This window comes from Bos indicus x Bos taurus, chromosome 20 (genome assembly GCF_003369695.1).
Source record: "Bos indicus x Bos taurus breed Angus x Brahman F1 hybrid chromosome 20, Bos_hybrid_MaternalHap_v2.0, whole genome shotgun sequence".
NCBI lineage: Eukaryota > Metazoa > Chordata > Mammalia > Artiodactyla > Bovidae > Bos > Bos indicus x Bos taurus.
This window is the reverse complement of record NC_040095.1, coordinates 58,232,114-58,250,580: the sequence shown is the minus strand read 5'-3', so window position 1 is coordinate 58,250,580 and position 18,467 is coordinate 58,232,114. Positions and strand designations below refer to the sequence as shown.

Genomic DNA, 18,467 nt, shown 5'->3' with positions numbered 1-18,467 from the left:
TCCTGACTCCAGGAGCCAGCCAGGTCACCTGAGTGAAGCTAGCCAGGTGTAGACCATGGGTTCCTGGAGAGCTGAGTCTGATGGAGGTAGAATCCATTAAGTTCCAACCTGTGTGTGTTAGTCACTCAGTCAGATCTGACTTTGTGATGCCAAGGACTACAGCCTGCCGGGCTCCGCTGTCTGTGGGATTCTCCAGGCAAGAATACTGGAGTGGGTTGCCATTTCCTTCTCCAGGGAATCTTCCCGACCCAGGGATCGAACCTGGGTCTCCCGCACTGCAGGCAGATTCTTCACCATCTGAGCCACCAGGGAAGCCCGGCCAGTAGTTGCTGGATTTTCTGTAAAGAATCCAAAGATTCTTGAGTTTTGTTTGAAATGTTCTTTTTCAAAAAATTTTACTTTATTTTAAAGATTTATTTATTTATCGGTTTTGTTTTGGCTGGACGGAACAGCATGGCACGTGGGATCGTAGTTCCCTGATCAGGGATGGAACCTGTGTTCTCTGCAGTGGCTGCTTGGAATCTTAACCACTGGACCGACAGGGAAGTCCCCTATTTTGTTTTTTCAAAACTTCATCCATGTGCTTTATTTTTGTTTTCTATTTTTATTTATTTATTTATTTATTTTTTGGCCATGACACAACCTGACTGGGGATTGAATCCTGGGCCCTGGCCCACCTAGTCCTAACCGCTGGACTGCCAGGGAATTCCCTTGATTTTTAAATAGTAGCCTTTTATTTTTAAATTGAAACCACTGTGCAGGCCCATGTGTGAGCAGCTGTGACCTGTGGTTGCAGTTTTGCTCTGTACGTCTGAGCCCTACTTCAGACTCAGCAACTGATAAAGCGGGCGTGGTCTTTTGCTTCTGCCCCTTCGAAGCTCATGCTGGTTCCTACCTGCTGCTGCCAGGCTAACTGCTGCTCTCTCACTTATGCCCAGGTAGTCTGAGCTGTGCCCCCACCTACTGGCTCTGGCCCTCAAACGCTGCCTCAACCATTTCCTGGCCTCCCCTGGGAGATGCAGAAACTTTGAACCAGGGTCCCCAAAATACACAGAGTTATTTGGCAAGTTTTTCTGCTGGATGTGCTTCCCAGAGTCTGAGTGCCTGAGGAAGTGGGTCATGGCGCAAAAGGAACATCTTTCCTGATGCGCAGGTTCTGTGGTGCAGGTGTCTCTTCTGTCTGCTGTCGGCAGAGCTCTAGGCGTGGAGCCGAAAGGCCTGAAAACCCCAGTCCAGGTCTGTCACTTGGTGCGTCAGGAAGCTGAGCTCGGATCTGATCCGTATAGCTTGGCCAGGGAGGTGCAGGGAGTAGGTTCCAGGGCTACGTCCCCGATGCCTGGGTGCCTGGGTGCCGGGGACCGCCCCCCTCCCCGCAACGTCTTTCTGGCTTCCTCAGCAAAACTGGGCAGAGAGGCATGACTTATAATGCCTGCAAACTTCACTTTTTTTTTTTCTGGAATAGATGTTCCAGTTTGCCTTTTAAGTAGTAGCTTAATTTCTTTTTCTTGCTATTTTTGTTGTCTTTGATGACCTCATTCTCTTTTAACTGGTAAGAGAACAAAGGGAAGCAAGGGAAAGGAGGTGAAAAGAATTTCAAATGGCAGCTTCTGAACGTCACATCCCACGTTTTGGGCTTTCCTATTTGTTATATGGGCGGTGGGCTGCTGTGTTGGGATACTTTCTTAAGGGCCAGGGAAACTGCTGCCTCACATTGTCCATTGTGTAGTTTGCAGCGTAGCGTGTGCCGTTCTCCCACGATGATGTGTGCAGCCTAAGAGTTGAGTGCAGATATAGGGACATAGTGGAATGCCTGAACTAGGTCCTAAAATGGTTTTTTAACCTTGTGTTTTTCTGTGACTGGAGCCAAGTCCCTTCTTCCCACCCAGAGAGTTAAGTTTGATCTGCACAGAAATTGAGTAAAGTGCTTGCACCTGCCAATACGAAACACCATAAGATGCAGATGTTTGGGGACATCCTGCAGAGTCATTGTAATTCATTCAGTGGATAGAAATTATGAATACAAACCCAACTTTGGCAGCCTTTATACATTCAGAATATGACTCTGAGGGGATTAGCCATGAGTCGACAGAGGGATGGCTCATTTCCTAGGCTGTCCATAGGATACAGATTCCTTGTGACTGGGCTCACTGTGATTTCCCCCTAGAGAAATCGTGGGGAAGACAGACACAGAGATCTTGTGGATAAGCTGCATTCTGAATCGCTTTCCTTTCCTTCCTTCATTTGAGAACTGTGGTTGGCTGGCATCCCTTGGACAAGCCCCAGGGACGGCTTGCACGACGATGCAGGGTCCCTTTTGAGGAAGTGTTAGGTCAGACCTGATTCAGTTGACTTCTTTGGAAACTTCCTCACTCTTCCTGTCAGCAGGTCTCCTATCCTCTGTCTCCTGCTCACCTGACCCATAAAATTGAAACTTAGGGTGGACCCACTTCTTCCTTTCAGCTAAGCTAAGACTCTGGCCCCTGAGGACCAGGGTGGCCCTGGACATGGTTTGTGTCCAGGCTAGACATGCTTTGGGAATTGAGAAGTGAGCCTACTCCATGGTCCTTCTCTATCTGCCTGAGGAGGGGACAGGGTTTAAATCGGGTCCACAGGCTCGTGGTGTGTAGAGGGCAGCATGATGTGTCTGTGTACCCTTCTGAAATCGAAAGCAAAATTGTATGCATATTTATGTCTTTCTGGACTGAGGTTCAGAGGAAAGCTGTGGATCAGAAGGGCTGTAACTAGCAACTTGTGAAGCCCTTGCTCTTGGGTGTTGCTAAGAGCGAATGTGTTTTCTCACCCACCTCGCGCCTTAGTAGCTGCGGGGGTGCTGTCTGATGGGGTAACAGCTACTCCCTTCTGGTCCTTTCCCCACCTGGGGGTAGAACCTGCTTCAGAGCTGGGGTGCCCCTGAGAAACCTTAGGTTGCAGGGGTCCAGCTTGTCCCCAGACCCCTTTGGGAGTCACTGAGCCAGTCATGGAAAGTCCACTTGCAGAAAGGAGGTGGAATTTTGGCCTGGGCGCCGGTACTTTCCTGCATTTGATGTGTGGCTCACTCATCTTAGACAACCGCTGAGAGGTGGAGAAAGGCTGAGTAGAGTGATCTTTGCTTTTCCTGTGTTTGTGTGGGACGGTGCCCGGTGTCACAGTGGTTGCCGCTGTCTCATCTACACTGCCCAGGCTGTTGGTCTTCTAGGACAGGCCAAATTAAGCATGAGCTGCAAGTCCAGAGAGCTGAACAGAGTCATACTCAGTTTAGCTTCTTTAGATAGCTAAGGGGAACTTGGTGCAAATGTCCACAACAGTGAGTGACTGAGATGCTGTCTTGTTAGCTTTGCATATGTTAGAGTTGACTTTTTTCATATTATGTGTTCAGTTTATCAGAAATCGAAAAATTGGCTTCACAGAAATGTCTTCTGCTTCGCTGAGCTCTGTGTTTTTAGCTTATATTATAGCTTTTGTTTTGGGGACTAGTATAATTTTGTCTAAATGTAGTCAGCATTTTAAAATTAAGTTTCATTTATTGTTATCCAGGTCTTTGAACAGAGCAAGAGGAAGGTTATAAGTTAACAGACAGTGTCATGTAACCTGCTCAATGGTGTATATTGATACTTTAACATTAAGAGTAAAATATTTCATTTCTAAGAGAAAATGGGAGCTTGAAAATACACACTTTAGAATAACATTATGGTGCTAAACTAATAATGTTCTAAGCAGGAATTATTAGCATTTTGGTTTTAAAATTTTAACTGAGTACTGCTCACATGCCATGGTCCCCAAGAAATCAGGTCACATTTAAGACTTTTACTTTTCTTCACTACTTTTCTAGCAATCTGTATGTTTTCTGGAAGGAAATTTTTTGCTGTAGTGATCATTCTGAGCCTATGGATTTCAATGGACTCTGTGCCAAATGGTGAACACCTCTCATCCCAACCCCAGCTTGACACACACACAAAATTGCCACATTTCTGAAACTGGTCAGCACGGAAGATCTGATCTTATCAAATAGCCCCTTTCCTTTCATTGTTTCCCTGTCTTCCTTTCCCAAACAAAAATTTAAACCTCCAGCTATTTCAGATTCCCGATTTTAAATATAATTTCTTTTTGCTGTTAAAAATATTAGTTCCTTTTTGATATTTAAAAAAGTTAAAGGCTTACTAAGTGAAGTATTTTCTTAAATAAAATTATTTTAATTTTTCTTGCTTTCCCACATCTCTCTAGTTGGCAGTCCTCGTGTTGGATGAATATTTCATTTTGGCTATTAAATGTCTCATTTTCTGATCAAACTAATTGAGCTTTATTGCTTGAACTTATAGCTTCTCCCCAAGGAAATACAATGGTCTTTAAAAACCGTATTACAGTTTCCCTGGTAGCCTTGGAGAGTTAGCAGATGTCTTTGGTGGCCATGCACAGAATCTGAATGAAATAGTGTGGCTAAAGTGATTTGAATACACTCTGGGCCTCCCATTCATCAGTTTCTGCTGTGCTTCTTCTGTATGTCTTGAATCACCGCATTTCTGTTTCCAGTAACCTTCCTTTCTGCTCTGTCTTCCCGTTGCACTTAGTTCTCCTGTAGGCTTCTCTTCGTTTCTCTGATGTTGGTCTTTGTGGGAGTTTGTATTTGCGGCTATTCAGAGAGATGCTAGTTTAGAGAACCTCCTCTGGGCCCTGGTGTTGCCATGCACTTTGGTTATTCTGTAGATAAGAAAGGCAGGAGACAAGAGTGGAGGCAGAGACGCCTGCCCATAGCCACAGAATTCGCATGAAGTGAGAATAACTTCATAGTCCGTTAGAACCAAGAACTGGAAGAGGAACTACATAGATGATTTAGATCTTGTCTGGTCATCTCATTTTGAAGATGAGAAAACTGAGGCCAAGATTGGGGAAGTGGCTTCCACAAAGACGTGCTTCTGATAATGGTATTATGAAAACGATTCACTTAAATGCCGGTTTTATACGATCAGAATTTCTCTCCTATTTAATAAAGCTTGGAAGGAGGCTGAAAGATAACATTAAACTATTAAAAGAAGAACTAACACGTTTAGTCACTTTTTACTTGAAGTGTTTGATGTATAGTCCCTGTGAATCTGGTTTCTGTTTGCTTTTAACCCTGGCCCTGGCTGCATGGGTGACATCACACCTTTTACTTGAAATCTCACTGGGGTTAGAGCACATGGAGAGTACCCTTTCCCTAATATGTCCCCCTCAATCCCACAACAACAACAAAAGACAGGCACACACACACCATCACTTTCGAGAAAAGAGAAGAAAAGGAAAACGGGTAAGAAATGATCATTGGGTGAATCATCCGTCCCTCCTCTGCCCAGATGGATAGATACGAGAATTAATGAGGCTAGCTAACTTTTTTGACTGTTGAGTGCCTGCGTGTCTTATTTTCAGAGCAGTTTCTTGTGAGTCCTCTCACCGTTATTTTTACAGGTGGATAAATTTAGGTGCTGAGAAGTGTAGTCCCTTGAGTTCCACGTGATGCACGTGGTTGACGAGGGCTGGAGTGAGGAATGGTCACACCCTGGTGGTCAACTGCAGCCTGTGGCATGCTCCAGCGAGGCCGCCCACACAGCCTGTGCCCTGTTGGGGTGGACAGTGAGCCATTCATGCAGGGGTGTCAGCAGAGCCAGTCACAGGTGTAAAAGCACAGGCTGGGCCCATCAAGTGTTTGGCCTGAAGTGTGTGTGTGTGTGTGTGTAGGGCTAGCGTGGTGGGGTGCGTCCAGATTTAGACTTCCCTGCTTATTTGGGAGCCGTTGAAGGGTTTCAAGGGTGGAGGGTGTGTTGGTCCCCACCTCAGTCTGTTTCTCTCAGCGGCACCCCCTTCCTCTTTCCTCTGGCTTCTGAGCCGTGCTCGAGGCGCTGGGGAGCTCCCGGAGTCAGGCACGCGGGGGCCATCCCCTTAGTTCCTAAGTAACTCCTCTTTCCTATGTGCCCCGGTGCCTGGAGCCTCCCGTCCTGTGTGAGGAGCAGGGGTGTGCTGTTGTGGGGAGTACTGGGAACGGGGGGTCTGTTGCTTGCGGCCCTGGAGGTCTCCCATGCCCCCCACAAAGTCCTCGGTGTACCTCTAGTTCTGACCTTTCTGGGCCCTGCAGGGTGTGCTGGTCTCCCCTTCCAGCAGACATCGGTCCACAGGCCTCCAGGCTTCTCCCATCCTCCGTGCCTTACCTCCCCATCTTCCATTTTTGGGCGACTTGCGCTCTCACCTGTCCTGTGTTCCAGCAAAAACAGAATGGCATCACTGTTTCCCATCACCATGGTGCATCTTGAGGGGAACAGGAGTCATCTTAGAATCTGAAAGTTCCATTTGCTCTCCTTGTCTAGCAGCCAGTGGGGTTTTCTCCTTTCCAGGACTTAGTAGGTTCTTGTTGGCTCACTGAAGGAGCCAGGAGACTCTTTAGGGAGCTGCTGTGTAAGTCCCAACAAAAGTGTGGGGGTTGGTGGGCATATGCCCAGCACAAGGTTGGGGAGCTGCTTTCCTGTGGGCATCAGGGAGCAGGAGCGCCTCAGGGAGCTGGTGTGGCCCAGGGGATCTTGTGAATCTCCTGTCCTTTTTTTTCGAGGAGCTCTTGGAAAATTTGCCTGTGATGTCCCAAAGTCGGCAGTTGGCCTGCGCTCCTCAGTGCTTTTATTAGCACCATCTCCATGCTTGAAACCTGGAGAGTCAGAAACAGTTTCGCTGATGAGCATAGATGAGCATGCTAAGATGCTTACGTGTGTGGTGGAGGCATTAAAGACATCACAGTTGAAATGGCCCCAGAACCACGTAGCCAGTGGAGCGGTAAAATGTCTAACTTCAAAAAGTCTGAGTAATGCTAAAAATACAAGTCTAAGGCGAAAAACCCATATTTTATCAGACTATCATCATGTAATGTAAAAACGTTAAACTTTGCGTGTCTTATAAATTCGTAAAGCAGCTGCATGTTGTGATAAGAAGGACATGTCAGTGCCACAAATTTTTGAAATGTCTGATTTGGTGTGATTTCAGCGAGGAGGACATGTATCGTGCGGCGGATGAAATAGAAAAGGAGAAAGAATTACTTATACATGAAAGAGGGTCATCAGGTACGTTTGAAATTGTTTTCTTTATAAAGAGTTCTTACTGTTTATAGTAGAAAATGCAGTTAAATCAGTATATCCATTTTCATAAAATATTGAGACACACTTTCCTAGGAAGATGGACTTCCTCGGAAGCATTCTTAGGCATTTGGTCTTACCTCCACTGGATTATTCATTTTGCTGGGTAAAAATATTTTGGGTGTATTTGGGGACTACTGTTTTCTGAGGCTTTAAAATTTCACTGCAAGTACTTTGCTTGCGTTCCTTACATTCATAGCATTTTTGCACCCGTGAGAATTTGTCTAACCTCTTGACACCACTCTCTCTTAAGTTCTTGACTTCCTTATTTTCATAGAGGGAGAGTTGGGGTTTGAAGTGCGTTTTTCGTTTCAAGTGGAAGGATTTACTGTGAAGCTGGCCCTCTGGGTCTTTGAGTGCAGAAGGCCATGTGAATTTGATTTGACTTATAAGAAAGAACGGTGGTGGACATGATAGCTCTTAATTCTCCCGTCATGTTGTGACTTCCTGTCCACACTTGTGCTCAGCCGCATGCGCTCTGTTCATCCTTCAGCATCCATCGACCCCTGGCTGCTAGGGTGAGCCTGCTTCGACCATGGCCGTCGGGCCGGGTGTGGGGAAGCACCTCCTTCCTCCCCAAGTTGCCCCGGGCAGGAGGCCAGGGAGGGAGCTCCATTAGGGGATACCCCACAGACCATTCAGACAGAGGGAAGGAGGAGAAGGGGCTGACAGAATGAGATGGTTGGATGGCATCACTGAATCAAAAACGTGAGTTTGATCAAACTCCAGGAGATGGTGAAGGACAACAGGCCTGGAGTGCCGCAGTCCACAGGGTCGCAGAGTCGGACATGACTGAGCCACCGAATGATTCACAAGCGGCGTTTTCCTGCGCGCCACTTGCGTAATGTTCTGGTTTAGGAACCGGCTCTCATTTACGGTGCTGGTGACAAAGTGTTAGGATGTGTCATTAGGAGCAGAAGATACGGGTGGGGTCTCTGAAGACAGTTCTCTAGCCTTCCTCACAGGGAGTTGGCGGAACTCCTCCCTGTGGTAACCGGGGAAGATGATGCGCTCTGTTGTGGTCCAGCCCCGCGGGTTCCCGGCCCCCACAGCCTTCAGAGGCGTCTCAGGGCCCCAACGGCAGTTGCACACACTTCACCTCAATGGTAGGACTTGGCAGTCCCGTCCTGAGGAGAAGGCGCTTCCTCAGCCCTTGTCTGTTCCTGCCCTGTCTGCAGGGGCCTCTGGCCTCCTCGCTTGCTCTGTGGGCTCTCTGTTGGGTTCCCTTCTGTCCCCAGGGGAGCCCCACACAGGTGCTTTTCAGGGGGTCTTGTCTCTTCCAGCTCTGGTCTGAGGCAACACGGGTCCCTTCACACCGTGCATCTCAGTCCTTCTGGCTTCGTTGTCCTTCCTGATGTAACATCCTGTGGATGGGCCTCTGGTGAGCAGCTCCGTTTTTTGCAAAAATGTCTTGACTTCACCTTGTTTCGTGAATAACCCCAGGTGAATAATACATTTTCTCTAATTTTCCTTGAAGGTTTCATTCCACTCTCTTGTTTCTTTCATAGTTGAAAACACTGTGGTCAGTCCGACTCTTGGCAGTCTGTCTTTCCCTGTCTTCTCTTGGAAAACACTGCAGTCAGTCTGACTCTTGGCAGTCTGTCTTTCCCTGTCTCCTCTCTGTCTTCGGTGTCCTACAAGTTTCTCCTCAGCGTCTCTTAAGTACGGATTTTTTTTTTTTTTAGCACTTTGTTAGGGATTGTTTTTACCTTTTAAAATCTGAAGATGCTTAGTTTTCATCAGTTCAGAATTCTCAGCCATTATCTCTCTAAATACTGCCTTTTTCCTATTCTGTTTACTGCTTCCAGAGTTCCAAATCAGGTGTTTGCTAGCTCCCATTCAGTTATCCAGGGCCCTCAGTTACACACCCTTTCAAGTATTTTCTGACTTTTGGCCTCTGTTACATTCTGGATAGTTCCTTTAGAAAGGTTTTCTCTTTCTCTTTTGGAAAAGATCTGTTTTCCTTCCCAATTTGCTTGGTCTTTTTTGATAGTGTATTGCTCTTTGCTCAAGTTTTTATTTCTTCTTTTATTCCCTTAAGCATTTTAAACATTCTTTTCTGGACCTGATAATTCCATTAGCTGAAAATCCTGGCAGGTCTACTTATGCCAGTTGCTGTTTTTGCTTACTTCTTGTTTCTTCAGAGTTTGGTTCTACGTTCAGCTTTTGTGTGTCTGTGGAGAGATTGTGCAGCCTGTCTTGAGTGTGAGGGAGTTTGGTCTCGTTTCTGCCGTGCACCCAGGAGTCACCTGCCTTGGGCCACGTCAGGTGAATTTCTGGGTTTGAGTTCCCAGGGTCTTGCAGCTGATGTGAAGTCACACCCTGTCCCTGTGTGAGAGCTGGCCTGTGGTTATGAGATCTTAGGTCCTCTGTCCCCAAGGCAGATCCCAGGTCAAAGCAGAAAGTTTTCTCATGCTCTCTGTTAATCACCTAGTCCGTGAGTGCAAAGTAGCCTGAGTCATGTCCTATTCTTTGCGACCCCGTGGACGGTAGCCCACCAGACTCCTCTGTCTATGGGATTCTCCAGGCAAGGAACTGGTTGCCATTTCCTTCTCCAGGGGATCTTCCCGACCCAGGGATTGAACCTATATCTCTTAACATCTCCTGCATTGGCAGTCAGATTCTTTACCATTCGTGCCACCCAGGAAGCTGACCCCACCTAGTCCAGGGGTCAGCAAACACTAGCTCCCTGGCCAAAGCTGAGATGCCACCTGGTTTTGTAAATAAAGTTTTATTGGAACTCCTTAGTTTACACATCGCACATGGTGATTTTCATGAATAGTAAGTTGAGTAGTTGTGACAGAAACTTTATAGCCTTAAAGCCTACGTTATTTACACTCTGGCCCATTAGAGAAAAAGTTTTCAATTCTTGCCCTAGCCTCTTGATTGAGAGTCCCAGCATTCTGGAAGGGTTCAGTTTTAACTTCACATCCTCCAAGGGTCTGAATCCTTGTCTTGGTCACCATATGGTGGTTAAGGAACAAAACCTCTTGGTTATTTCAGCTTCTGGTGACCACTCTTGATTTTCAGCTTCCCCTTTGTGTTTTTTGAATTTGTTTTTGGTGGAGTTTATTTGGCCATTAGAAATGTGCATTCCTGGGGCAGTAAGCAGCCTATGTAGCAAGCAGATAACTAGAGCAGACGCTGACTTACACTGTAAGCTGCCTGAGGTCGGGCTCAGGCCGTCCTGCATCTCCAGCTCCCAGCCTGCAGTGGCTCTTGGAGTCTTCCTCCCAGTGCCCAGCTGGATGGGACTGGGGGTGCACTTCCGATGCTGGCAGCTGTTTAAGTACCCATTTTCCCACCCTCACTGCCTCACGCAGACCTCTGATTCATCAGAGGACTGTGGCTTGTGGCCTGGGCTCTGAGCCCAGTCAGCCTCCTGCCTCCTCCACTCAGTCCTGAGATGGGGCCCCTGCCGGCCTGTGGAGGGCCCGGGTGTCCAACCCACAGGAAAGTGGACCGTGGGTGAGGAGAGCACCAGGGCTGGACTTTCTTCTCTGGGGGCCCTTCCCGAGCTGGAAGCTGCTCTGCTCGTGGCAGAACATGTCCCAGTGAACATCCTCGACTCTGGACACGTGTAGCTCCTCGGGCTTTCTGAGGAGGCGAGTTGAAAAGCGATTAAAGGGAACTCTTCCTTCCACTAATAAATACTCACAAAGTGTTTTTGACAGTGACTGCTCTTTATTTGAGGGTTGGCTGTGCAGCCGTGGTATTCGTGGTCTAGGCTCTAGGTCTGGTTCACCTTTAAGCCAATCCTGACTTAAGCACAGATAAATGTATTTGTTACCTGTGTGTGTGTTATTTTCCCTTTTGTATAGAAGGTTTATTTTCCTTATGAAAGGATTTATCAATGAGATTTTTAAAATAGGCAATTCTGACATTTTATGTCTTAAAAAGTTGTTTTACTTATTAAAGTGCAGGAAGGGCTTAGGGGTTCTTCTTGTGCTCCTCCATCCGTCATCCCACATCCATCACATCTTGCAGGGTCAAGGCCTGTGGTCCTTTCTTCTTAAGTAGTCTCTAAACCCTTTCAGGACCAAATCTGGGCCTTTATCATCTTCATATGCCTCTGCTCCTAGCTCAGTGCTTGGCACATATTAGAAACACAGTGTTTGTTGGATTGAGTTGACTATAACATCTTTATGTACAACTTCCTCTTGAGTAAATATGCCATGAGGTACTTCTGTGTTTATATCCTGATTTCTTTGCTAACATTTACTTCTTCAATATTTTAAAAAGGAAGTCAAGATATGCCTGGGAATTTAGCTCTCTTTCTTCCTAAAACATACAAAGACCTACACGTGTGCGTGCATATGCCTAGGCCACATAATCCAACCCCAGGCCTCGTGTGTTAAACAAGAGAAGTCTTAAGGCCTTTTTATTTTTTACTGTAACATCTGTCTGATCATCAGTTATCTCTTTTATTTGGGGGGTATGTGTTATTAGAATCAAACAGGCCTGTGTTTCAGCTCACATTGAGAGCTCCGTTAGTTTCTGGCTGATTATCAACAGTTTATAGCCCTTTGGGATCAAAGCAGGATATAACGAAATAAAGATTATTAAATATACATCTGTAATAGAGGTGTTATCTCTTTGTATAATGGATGTGGAAAAATTACAAGTCACTAGCTATGTGGTCTCAAAGCTTAGACTATTGCGTGTTTGAATGAACATTATTTGAGGATACTTAGGTCAGTGTGGTTGCCGGTGCTGAGGGCACAGCTGAGAAACAGACCAAGCCCCTGCCCTCAGGGAGCTCATGTTTTGCTATGTGTGTATGTATGTGTGTGTGTGTGTGTGTGTGTGTAGGGATGGGAGAAGCAGCATACAGAAAAAGAAATATGTTAGGTGCTGCTCAGTGCCAAGAAGAAAAGCAGAACCATGTAAGGGGAACAGAGTGAAAGTGTGTATGTGTGTGTGTGTTTAAGGATGAGAGAGGCAGGGTACAGAGAAAGAAATATGTCAGGTGTAGATCAGTGCCAAGAAGAAAAGCAGAACCATGTAAGGGGAACAGAGTGAAAGTGTGTGTGTGAGTGTGTGTGTATGAGAGAGAGAGTGTGTGTGTGAGATGTTTTGACATTGAATGTCAGTGTCAGAGGTAAGCAGAGACCTGCAGAGCGTGAGGAGCAGGTACCTCACAGGTAGGGCAGGAGCTGTCGGTGTGGGTAGTGGGGGAGCTGAGACCCGAGAGGCAGTGGAGGGCCAGGGCAGGGGGGCCTCTTGTAGGGAGGAAGGGAGTAGACTCCCAGGTGTGATGGGAGGCCCTGGAGCCCAGCTGGGGTAGGTAGCATCTCACTTAGGTTTTTGAATGCACCACTCTGGCTGCTGTGTGGGGGATGGCCGGTAGGGTCTGGTGACAGGCTCAGCGGGAGACCTCTGTGGTCATCTGGGAGTCAGGTGGTGGCCTACTAAATGCACTGGGTGGTCAGCAGTCTTGGGATTCTAGACGTGGGAGGGACTGCAGTGAGCAAGAAAGGAACTCTCAGACGAAGCTGTGCTGTTATTCTGATCATACTTTGTCTCCTTATTCCCCCTCCCCCCTACCCCACCCCTTTTTTTGGATTCTTTCACAGAAGCTAGATTAAGTGTAGCTCCTGAAATGGATATCATGGACTACTGCAAAAAAGAATGGAGGGGAAATACGCAAAAAGCAACATGTATGAAAAAGGTATGACGCCTGGATGCGTGCATTTTGAGTTTTTCCAGTAGTCTACCATAGGTAATTATTTAGCATGTCCTTTTGTATGCTGCTAAGTCGCTTCAGTTGTGTCCGATTCTGTGCGACCCCATAGACAGCAGCCCACCAGGCTCGCCTGTCCATGGGATTCTCTAGGCAAGAGTACTGGAGCGGGTTGCCATTGCCTTCTCCCATGCACGCGTGCATGCTAATTCGCTTCAGTCGTGTCCAGCTCTGTGCAACCCCTTGAACAGCAGCCCACCAGGCTCCCCTGTCCATCGGATTCTCCAGGCAAGAATACTGGAGTGGGTTGCCGTTATGTTTAGATGTTATAGTTACGACAACTGCCATTAGACTGTGTTACAACAGGGCTTCTAACTTTAGAGATGAGGAAACAGACTGCAAAGATAAGGGCCGTCTCAGTATTAATACAAAATCATTATCAGTTAGTCAGCAACTTGACTTCTTTGAAAAACGCATAAATGACTGTGTGCTCTTTTGAGCTGGGCCAGCCACGGGTTGGCCCCTTGGGGGCATTTGGCTGAAATGCCCTTCTGGCCGGTGAGGTCACAGCCTTGTGTGACCTACATCTGCTGTCCCCACCTGGATTTATTTTCACATCCTCCAGTCCTCGGGGCCTGGACTCTCCCTCACTCCCTTAGCAGTGGGACCTGGAGCTCCTGCCTTTATTTAGGGTACCCCAGGAGCTGCCCCCTCTCAGTCCCATTGCATAACTGGATGACCCAAAGGTAGTTCTTCCAAGGCTGTGGGACGTCGGGGATTCCCATGACGCGGCCCCGCTGGGCTGTGGCCAGGCTGGGTCACCACTCCCGCCGCATAGGAGTCAGGCAGCACCCCTCTTGGTCCCCCTCAGGTGGATCCTGAATCCAGCATCCCCCATGGGTGGAGATTGCTCCTACAGTTGACCCTTGTACACCGCAGATTTGGACCGCTGGGCCCGCTTCTCTGGATTTTTTCACTGAATATGGACTACAGTGTACTGCACGATCCCATGAGTGATTTATGCATTTGGAAAGGTGCGGTTGCTGTTGAACTACTATTTGGGACAGCTGGGGGTTCACCATAGGGAAGAGGTGCATTTAGTAGGCATAAGTCTCCCTGATGGGCCTTCTATTGCAGTGGTTGGGCCACTGAACAGAAATGCAGCTCTCAGAATTCTATTATTGGAAAGAAATACTTTTATGTCCACTTCGAACATCATCCTGTGACTTGAATCTTGAAAACAACTTACGACAGGGTCCAGTGCTTGGACACAGGATGACTGTCTACGGGGTCCCCACCCCAGGAGGGTGTCACTTCTTCCTTTGTGTACGTGTGTGTTGAGGGGGAAACAGGGTTTTAAGTGGCTGTCGAGGAAGAGCAGGGCAAGTGACAGATCCATGTGGTCAAGGGGGAGTGAGATGGGAAAGCCTGAAAGTTGATGCTGAGGCCTGAGCAGCATCCAGCGGAGATCTCAGTCAGCCAGGTGCCTGGACCAGCTCCCTGGGATTTCATGGTGTCCTTTTAAGGGGAGTGTGCTCAAAACGGTCCGTTTGGATGGCTGTGTTTGAGTGACTGAGCATGTCACCGAGAATTTTCATTTCCTTCTTTCACTTCCAGGCTGAATAATAATGACATTTCAATCCACTTTTTAAAAAACAGAATTTATCCAGGCACCTCCAAGACAATACATATAGTCTTTTATGTACTTCATGGAAATTTGGGGGACAGAGTATTATTTTTAATATGGAGACATAGCCAGGTAAAGAATCCATCTGTCAACACAGGGAGATGCAAAAGATGAGGGTTTGAGCCTTGGGCCAGGAAGATTCCCCTTGCGTAGGAAATGGCAACCCACTCCAGTGTTCTTGTCTGGAAAATCCCATGGATAGAGGAGCCTGGTGGGCAATAGACCATAGGGTTGCAAAGAGTCAGACACGGCTGGGGGATTGGGCATATAAGCTGGGTACATCTCTTTTCTTTCCTGTCTCCTCATTAAAGAGTTTCAGTTCAGTTCAGTTCAGTCGCGTCCGACTCTTTTCAACCCCATGAATCGCAGCACGCCAGGCCTCCCTGTCCATCACCAACTTCTGGAGTTCACTCAGACTCATGTTCATCGAGTCAGTGATGCCATCCAGCTATCTCATCCTCTGTTGTCCTCTTCTCCTCCTGCCCTCAATCCCTCCCAGCATCAGAGTCTTTTCCAATGAGTCAACTCTTTGCATGAGGTGGCCAGAGTACTGGAGTTTCAGCTTTAGCATCATTCCTTCCAAAGAAAGGGTTTAGGGTCAACTTAAACACAGACCAAAGCCTTCAGATTGTTGGTTATTAATAAGTGAGTGTTACACCAGTTGCTTAGAAAGGGACATACGACTTCAACTTAGCGGGTAACTAGCATTTTAATGGAGAAGGCAATGGCAACCCAATCTAGTACTCTTGCCTGGCAAATCCTATGGACAGAGGAGCCTTGTAGGCTGCAGTCCATGGAGTCCTTAGGAGTCGGATACAACTGAGTGACTTTACTTTCACTTTTCACTTTAATGCATTGGAGAAGGAAATGGCAACCCACTCCAGTGTTCTTGCCTGGAGAATCCCAGGGATGGGGGAGCCTGCTGGGCTGCTGTCTATGGGGTCGCACAGAGTCGGACACGACTGAAGTGACTTAGCAGCAGCAGCAGCATTTTAATAATACTTAGTGTCCTATTCTATATGTTCTAATATGTTGCGTCTGCTGCATATGCTGATGTTTTGTACGATACTAACATTCGTTAATTTCTTTTGATGAATAAAAAAGGAATTAAAATATCCTGCAGGAAAGACTTGGCCATTCTTCCTCTGATCGGGGTGGGGGGCTTCGGGGGCACATTTCTTCCACACGAATAAAATTCTCCCCGCTCTCCGAGGTCAGTAGCAACCATTTGAATTCTTTGATGATTTTTGCGCAGGGCTACGAGGAGGTGTCTCAGAAATTCACCTCCATCAGGCGAGTCCGCGGAGATAACTACTGTGCGCTGAGGGCCACGCTGTTCCAGGCCATGAGTCAGCCGGCGGCGCTGCCCTCCTGGCTGCAGGACCCAGAGCTCACGCTGGTACGCTGCTGCCGCAGGTTTGAGTCTGCACTGTTTCCCGTCGTTTCTGCAGCAAAGACTTCCTTTGTCTGCCCGCGCTGTGTGCTGGTGCTTGCCTGCAGTGCGATGTCAGCGCGCAGGTTTCTGCAGCTTTCTGTGGCTGGGATGGCTTTGCATAGTGAAGCGACCAAAAATGATTGTTATTTCCCGGAGGAGGAAGATGATAAAATTTATTTAGCACCTCAGCTGAACTAGAGAGCAGGGGTTTGTTTAGGGCTTGCCAGAGCACTGAGGGCAGTTTGACTTCCGGGTTGCAGTCTCCACCAAGTGGGCTTTGTATTATACTCTCTGAGAACCTGCTGGGGTTTCCAAAGGCACGTTTCTGGGCTTCTGGCTCCAGTTCAGGGAATCAGCACCGTCTGGAGAGTGTTAGGAGAGTCATAGGCTTGGTACGTGACAGGGCGGCAACACCGGCAGAGAGATGGTTGCTGTCAGCTGGGGGAGGCTTCCTGGGGAGGGGAGGGTTGGGGGCTCTGTCCCATGCCTGGCCCTCGTTAGTTGTTTTGAATCTGCAGCCTGACAGTGACACCCCAAGGAGTCACGTTACCCCTGTGTCGTGTATCCATGATGGACGTCAGCTGAGGTCATGATAGGTTAGATGATAGACCATCCCTCGAGAGCTTGGGGGGCAGTCATGGTTGAGTGGAGCGCACAATATGACATTAATTGGAAGAAAATGGGAAATCTTGGGCTTGTCTTAACCCCCCGAACCAAAACCCAAAGTGTCAGCTCTGGGAGACGTGCCTCCCCAGCAACTTAGGGGGAAAAAGTCGGGATTTTAGTGGATCACAGGCCCAGTAGCAGTCCACAGGTGTGTGATGGCCTCAGTGATGAGGAAGCCTGTTTTGTAATGAAAGGGATAGGTAGGGAGTTTGAGGTGGACATGTACACACTACTATATTTAAAATGGATAACCAGCAAGGACCCACTGTGCAGCACAGGGAACTCTGCTCACTATTACGTGGCAGCCTGGATGGGAGGGGAGTTTGGGGGAGAGTGGATACATGTATACGTATGGCTGAGTCCCTTCACTGTTTACCTGAAACTCACAGCATTGTTAATCGGCTATACGCCAATACAAAATAAAAAGTTTTAAAAAAAACAAAGGAATACTGCTTAACACAGGCAGTGACAGCCTGTCTTGAACTGGGCTGGTCAGATCCCATTTTAGGGACTGCGAGCAGCTCTGTGCCTGTACCCTCGGGACAGAAGGGCGTGTGCCCGAGGCAATCTATCGCCTGAGAACAGTTGAAGGAGCTGGAGTATTTGCCTGGAATAAAGACTTGTAGAGGATACTGGCTGGCAGCTCAGCTAATTGCAGATCTGTTAGGTGGTCGGGGTGTCACATAGTCTCCGAGCACAGCCAGGCCCAGTGGGTGGAGAATACCGCCTGGAGATACCCACTCTATAAAGCGGCATGGAAGCAGCACCCTTGTGTAAGTGTCTAGGTAATCTGTGAGAGGTTCTTCTAATCAGATGCGCCATCTCAAGCTGATTTCTCAGTATTAGCTTATTTCTTTTTTCAATAAAGAAGCAAAAAGAAATCGATACAGTAGGCTTTTTTAGCTTTGCAGGTTATGCTAAGTATTAGCACTGAAATATTTTGGAAATGTTGGTCAGCCTGCCTGTGGACCTGAGCCGCTGCTGGAGAAGCAAACACGAGCAACCTCACTCAGTTTTGCTTTAACTTCTGTTTGCTGACCAAAGCTTAAATTACAGCTTGTGACATAAAGTGCTTCTTAAGTGTAGGCTCTTTTCCTTTGAACTTTTTACTTTAAGGAGCTGCTTAGATTTATGAATTTAATTGATGTAATGAATTAGAATTCTTTTACTTTCCAAGAAACTCTGGTGCAGGTTACTTTCCAGGTAACTCTGGTCCACGTAGTTAAGCATATAAAATATTCCCCGTAAAAGTAAAGCACGATGTCCCTTTTGTTTTACTGACAGGATCCATCTGGGTAGGGTCATCTGTCATACTGAAAACAGTCTAGGTGGACTGTGCTTGGTTTCTGATGGTTATGAGAATATGTTGTGTGTGTGAGTTGTGGGGCTTTAAGGTGGTTTTCCTGGCTGAATTTGAGTCATATGGAAATTCTCAAGCATTCTCATTTCTTCCCTTTTCTGTATGTATCAGCCAATCAGTAGAGTTTTTCTCTTGGGAGCATAATCTAGTTAGTTAGTCACAGTGGTATTATTTTTGTCATCTAACCTTTATTGAATGCCAGGAGGCCTGCGTCAGAAAAAAGCTCATCATACCTGCCGGGGGTGTCGTATGAAAGTCTATGAAACTTTTCTTGCTCTCCTGCAGCCAGAAGACTTGTCCCTGTGTTAACTTTTTGGCCCCCAGCATCTTGCCTTGATTTGAGCCTTTTCCTGGGAGGATCTGTTTTGTGATGTGTCTTGAGCAGGTGGCACGTGCACCTCATGTTTCTTATTCGAGGTGACAGCGCAGGAGGGGCGCGTAGACTGGGTTGCTGCCCTTGCCCAGCGCAGGAGGGGCGCGTAGACTGGGTT

The 18,467-nt window shown here is 47.4% G+C and overlaps 1 protein-coding gene across 7 annotated transcripts in view; it reads left to right on the top strand.

Annotated features, from left to right (window-relative positions):
* The window catches only part of OTULIN (OTU deubiquitinase with linear linkage specificity), a 71,745-nt gene that overhangs the window by 36,599 nt on the left and 16,679 nt on the right, over positions 1-18,467 (top strand). For all 7 annotated transcript variants that reach the window (XM_027520569.1, XM_027520572.1, XM_027520573.1 and 4 more), the window contains 3 exons: positions 6,997-7,073; positions 12,722-12,816; positions 15,771-15,914. In XM_027520569.1, coding sequence (XP_027376370.1) covers positions 6,997-7,073; positions 12,722-12,816; positions 15,771-15,914 — 316 coding nt within the window. The remainder of the gene's footprint in view (positions 1-6,996; positions 7,074-12,721; positions 12,817-15,770; positions 15,915-18,467) is intronic.